We start from the raw sequence: 5,293 nt of genomic DNA on the forward strand, positions 1-5,293 counted from the left end.
GTCTATTTTCCGTAATATGTATTATACATTGGGCGTTACTCACCTGAAGTGGTGGGAACTTGTATTTCCAAAGTTTCTAAGGCATCAGTGTGTAAATTGTCTTTCTTATGTCTCTTATTACTCCGATTGTTCTTAACATCATTAGGTTCTTGTGATGATATTATAAATCAATCATAAAATAATACATTATTATTACACATTCATCATCATATAAAATATAAGAACAAAAGTAGGTTTACAGATAGGTAGTCTTTAAAACTTACTACATGATTTAGACTGTTTCTTTTTATTACCAATGGATAGCTCTTCTACTTCCATAGGTTCACCTGTTTCTTTACTTAGTTCCATTTTTATCGCTGAACGTGGTCATAAACAAAAATTTCATAAAATTTATAATTGGTATATATTTAGTTTTAAGTTCAATACAAAAGCCGTATAAAAATATCATAGACAAAAAACTTACATTTTTTCTTATTTTCAATAATTATCAATACATCATCATCAATATCAAATCCAATAAAATGTTGTTCTGGTTTATTGGTTTCCTAAACATAAACAAATTAAAATTATAACTCATTATTTTAAATTTATCATATAGCCGCGTACACACTAGTAACATTTTCTGTTACGCCGTAACACTGTTCCACCAGTTGTAGGTAAATTTAGCCGCATCAAAGGATGTTACGAGTAAATGTTACAAGTGTGTATGCGGCTTTATATAATCTTGCTTTAATATTATATTAATAATACCACAAAAAATATTGTATTTTATTTATAATATAAGCTAATCTAGACTAAGTTGTTGGTATGTAATGAAGTGGTTTATATATAAAGAATAATACAAAAACCAAGCACATTTTTTTAGGATAAGTATTAAATTAGTACTAAGTTGTATTATATGCACATTATTTAGTAAGATTAGTAAATGTTAAATTAAGACAAATTATGTTTAACATTGTTTTTATTAATTTGCACTAAAACAATACATACTATATTGTTAACATTGCATGCAAAGCATAACTTTTACACTGAAAGAAGTGCCTTACAAAAAATAAAATACAAATTAAACTTACCATTATGGTAGTCATTTTTTAAAACCAAGTGAGAAAGGCAAATAACTTAAAAATGTTGAAAGCTATAATGGATAAGAAAAATCTGTTGATATACAGTTATCAGTAGGTACTCAGTTAATGATAAAGGGGGACAGTGATATCAACATAGAAATAATCATCCACATATTCTTAAACAATGCAATAAAACAAATATTGAAATTTAAAAAACCATATAAAATGTATAACTGTATAGAAATTAACTAGGGTTTAATTATATTTAAAAAGAAAAACAAAATGTTTTATAATATTGTATATCTATGAAACCACTTCTTTGGTCTATGGTCTGTCGTCTAGATTCCTCTTTTCCATGGGCGTCACATCATGGCGTCAACGCGTCCTTTTTGGTATCGTTTTTCGTTCTTTAAATTTTTTCGTTCATATAATATTATATTATTATAAGTCATAACCACGAAGATTAGAAATAGGGAAATCAAACCCCGTATACAAAATATGGCCTGACAAAAGTCACACGGTTATTCTGCTACAAGGAGCGCGTCGTAGCAGGCCTATGTTTTACCACATATTATACGTAGAATAACTGTAAATGTACATATGTTCTTTTTGAGTTTTTTGAAATTTTTTGAAAAACATTTATTTTCGAAACATTTGAAAACCAACCGACCGCCGCCGCAGTGAAGGTACGCGATTGGACGCGCTAAGAAATCGTTTTTAACGGGTGGGGCGGGCCGTGGAGACGGAGCGGTGTTTAATTTTTTACGCCACGGCCAATAATTATCATAACATAATATACAATATTATAATAATATATAATATATATTATAACCATTTAGCTCTTATTAGTTGTATGTTCTTTTTTCTTGCTTAATAGTAACTGTACACATTTTTTTAATTTTATAATCTAATTATTAGTTTTTATTTTTAGGAAATGAACCAAAACGGTTTTAGTACTGGTGAAGAAGAATCACGTGGCCCACTTGATATGATATGCTGTTTACAAGACGACGGATTTCGGTGTCAACGACAAGCTGGAACTGCTTCTTATACTAAAAAAATTCGCGACACTGTCAGACAATTTAAGTTACATTTGGATGCTGTCGTATGTTATAATTTATAGTTATTATTTTGATGTATACAACTAGATATTATTGTTTTCTCAATGATCAATATATTATTAGGCGAGACACACCTATATTTGTGATCATCACAAGAGTATGATTCAAAGCGCTAGAACGCTAAAACCATCTAGTCAAGATGAAGGACCAGAGATAGACTTTTCACAGCTACCGATGAATACGCTTAGGCGTTATATAAAACATTTCAAAGTAGTGACCAAACCGAATCTGAATAAAGCCCAAATGGCAAAGGTAATTATTTAAAAAAATATATATAAATTAAGCTTTATATGTTTTGAAGTGGGTAGATTTTTAACTTGCCTACTATTGAATAGTTAAATATTGATATTTAAAAAGACAATAAAATCAAAAAGTTTGGTTTTTGTCAATGGAAAATATATTTTTAAACATTTAAGATGTAATCTTTAGTACAATAGATAACTTGAAAAGTAAACAAGGGGGGGGGGGACTCCTTGGTGAATCACTATATTTTATTAAATGGTATATTAAATTAATGTTAAATGAAAAGTCTTTTTAATTTCACAAAATTTTAACCACTTTTTTTAACATTCAATTTTAAATTTAAATTTAAACAATAAATATATCTTTAAAAAGAATGTATTAATCTTGTTTTTTTCTTTCTTAGACTTTGGTAAACCATTTAAAAACAATGTCAGTTAACGAAAAAGAAGCCCTTACATTCTTCATATACACAATCAAGACGAATGGCAACAAATTGGATCAAAAAAATGGAAATAAAAATTCAGATACACCGTCATAGTGTAATACTATCTTTTTAATTTGTAAAAATTATTTTTTTTACTTTATTAATATGTATTTATATCATTGAGTTTGTATCATGAGTTTGACATAAAAACATTTTTTTTTCTCAGTAATAACTAATAACATTTTATTTATCACACATTTATATCATATTTATTTTAAAACAATATGACCTTAATATTATCATTATAAATGTATTTTCAAAATGTGACTATCAAAAATATACATGGATCAAGAATCATAAATCATTGTTTTTACTATAATATTTACTGAAACTTAATATCGTGATAATCATTATCACCATGTTCCACATTCACTGCACTTCTTGATTTAATTTATAGTCGTACATTTTTATAAAATATAATGTTATAACCATAGACGTGCACACGTGTGCAGCGAAAGCTGCTTTCTCTGCACCTGACAAATAATTTTGGATTTAGTGGGCTGGTGGATTCAAAAGGTATACTTATAATGATTAATTTTTAAAATAATGAATTAAAAATGAAATTAAAATTGTTATTCACATGAAAAATAATGATGTTATTTCTTGTAAATTATAACCATAGTGAAGGAAATAAATGGTCTACTTATTATTGTTCTGTAGGGACGGTTAAAAATGTTTGCTGCACCCAACACAAAATCTTGAGCACGCCTATGGTAATAACTTATATTAAAATATCATACTTCCATTTTATTAAAATATAAATTAAACTTATATTAAGTAGATTATATTATAATTATATTGGACAAGTTGTACCCAAGTAAATGTGGTTATAAATCTGAAACTGGAGGCATTATGAAAAACTTGAGTGGTTCAACTATAAATAAAAATGTAATAATTGCATTTGAAGGATATATTGTTTTGATTTATTTTTATATAACACCCACTATAATATACAAATTACTATAAAACCATATAACCATTATATTATAATTTTTTTAATATCACATATTATATATTTTAACAGGTGTAATATTATATGACTTCTCATAATGAACCTTCTATAATCATTCGTTTTGAAAGGTTTCCCATTGAAAAAAATGGATGCTGATATTACACCCTCGACATTAGATAATGTTCGATGATGGTTATCTTGACTTGACCATATTAAGAACGTTTGTTGAGAGAAACAAACTTGTAATAAGAGATATTGAGCTATTGAGCTACTTAGATAATTATCCTCATGAAACATTTTCTTCAATAGTTCTAGAAGATTTTTTGTATGGAAAAACTTCTGTTGATGTGAGTAATATGATTATATTTAATGTAAATAGTTCAGAAATTAAATAAAAACATACTATGATTCCACATTAATAAAAATTACTAATATTTTCAGTTTAATAAAGCTTAATAAATTTAACATGCCAACACAACTAGACATGAAGAAATTAGTTAAATTAGTCAAGTTCTATTATAATAATTTCCGAGTTGTCTAATTGTTACTCGCTTAGTGTTAACTTAAATATATTTAAGAATGTAATTGTACAATTATTACATTCACATAGGACAATTTTAATATTTTAAATTGTTTTCAATTAATTTATCTTTTATTTCATTTAATCTATTTATTAATCAAAAATGCTATATTGTAATTTTGTATTTTTATACTTAGGAATCTTAAACCATGCAATTAAATAAATATAAATTTTTATTTTATTTCAGAAAGAGTATTGACATGACCATATACAAATCACTGGATAACAGTATACTCAATGATGCTTCTTAGATCTTCTAATTACTTCATTACAGTTAATATTATTTAAATTTCATATTTAATTTTTTCAGAATAGCCTTTTTATTTATAACTGACTCGTAATAAGCCTTCATTTATTTATTTGGACCACTATATTTTTATAATTTAACTAGCTGATCCCATGCACTTCGTTTCCCGGCAAGCAATAATTATTATTATAATAGCTTCAAAACCCATAGCAACCATTTAAAAACAAAAATGTCCATTGTAAATCTCAAAATTCATGTTTGAGAACATCCCGGGGTTGGTTCTCTCCCTTTTTAAATTAGCCTATCTTCTGCTCAGAGGTATAATCTATCTATATATATATATAAATATCTGATCCCGTTCACTTCGTTGCCCATTAAAATTGCCAACTCTATATGAATAATAATTCTACTTATCACCATGGCAACCATTTATATACAAAACATTTTATCGGAAATTTCAAAATAATATATAATTGGTTGCCATGGTAATACGGAGACACACACCGACGAAAATCTCAAAATAATATATAATTGGTTGACATGGTAACATGACACACACACTGACATCCATACATTCATTTTTATATATATATAGATAATAT

The 5,293-nt window shown here is 26.8% G+C and overlaps 1 protein-coding gene across 1 annotated transcript; it reads left to right on the top strand.

The window, feature by feature from the left end:
- Positions 1-1,998: 1,998 nt before the first annotated feature.
- On the top strand, positions 1,999-2,966 carry LOC100161994 (histone deacetylase complex subunit SAP30 homolog). Its single transcript, XM_001948797.3, has 3 exons — positions 1,999-2,169; positions 2,249-2,437; positions 2,832-2,966. Exons 1-3 carry the CDS (start codon positions 1,999-2,001, stop codon positions 2,964-2,966), a joined length of 495 nt encoding a protein of 164 aa, XP_001948832.1.
- The last annotated feature ends 2,327 nt before the right edge of the window (positions 2,967-5,293 follow it).

This window comes from Acyrthosiphon pisum, chromosome X (assembly GCF_005508785.2).
Source record: "Acyrthosiphon pisum isolate AL4f chromosome X, pea_aphid_22Mar2018_4r6ur, whole genome shotgun sequence".
Classification (NCBI taxonomy): Eukaryota; Metazoa; Arthropoda; class Insecta; order Hemiptera; family Aphididae; genus Acyrthosiphon; species Acyrthosiphon pisum.

Bases quoted from the DNA above. Each gene is read 5' to 3' on its own strand.
- LOC100161994 (XM_001948797.3), top strand. From the start codon at position 1,999: ATGAACCAAAACGGTTTTAGTACTGGTGAAGAAGAATCACGTGGCCCA. The intron at 2,170-2,248 runs GTATGTTATAAT...ATATATTATTAG, and splicing joins AGTTACATTTGGATGCTGTC to GCGAGACACACCTATATTTG. The intron at 2,438-2,831 runs GTAATTATTTAA...TTTCTTTCTTAG, and splicing joins ATAAAGCCCAAATGGCAAAG to ACTTTGGTAAACCATTTAAA.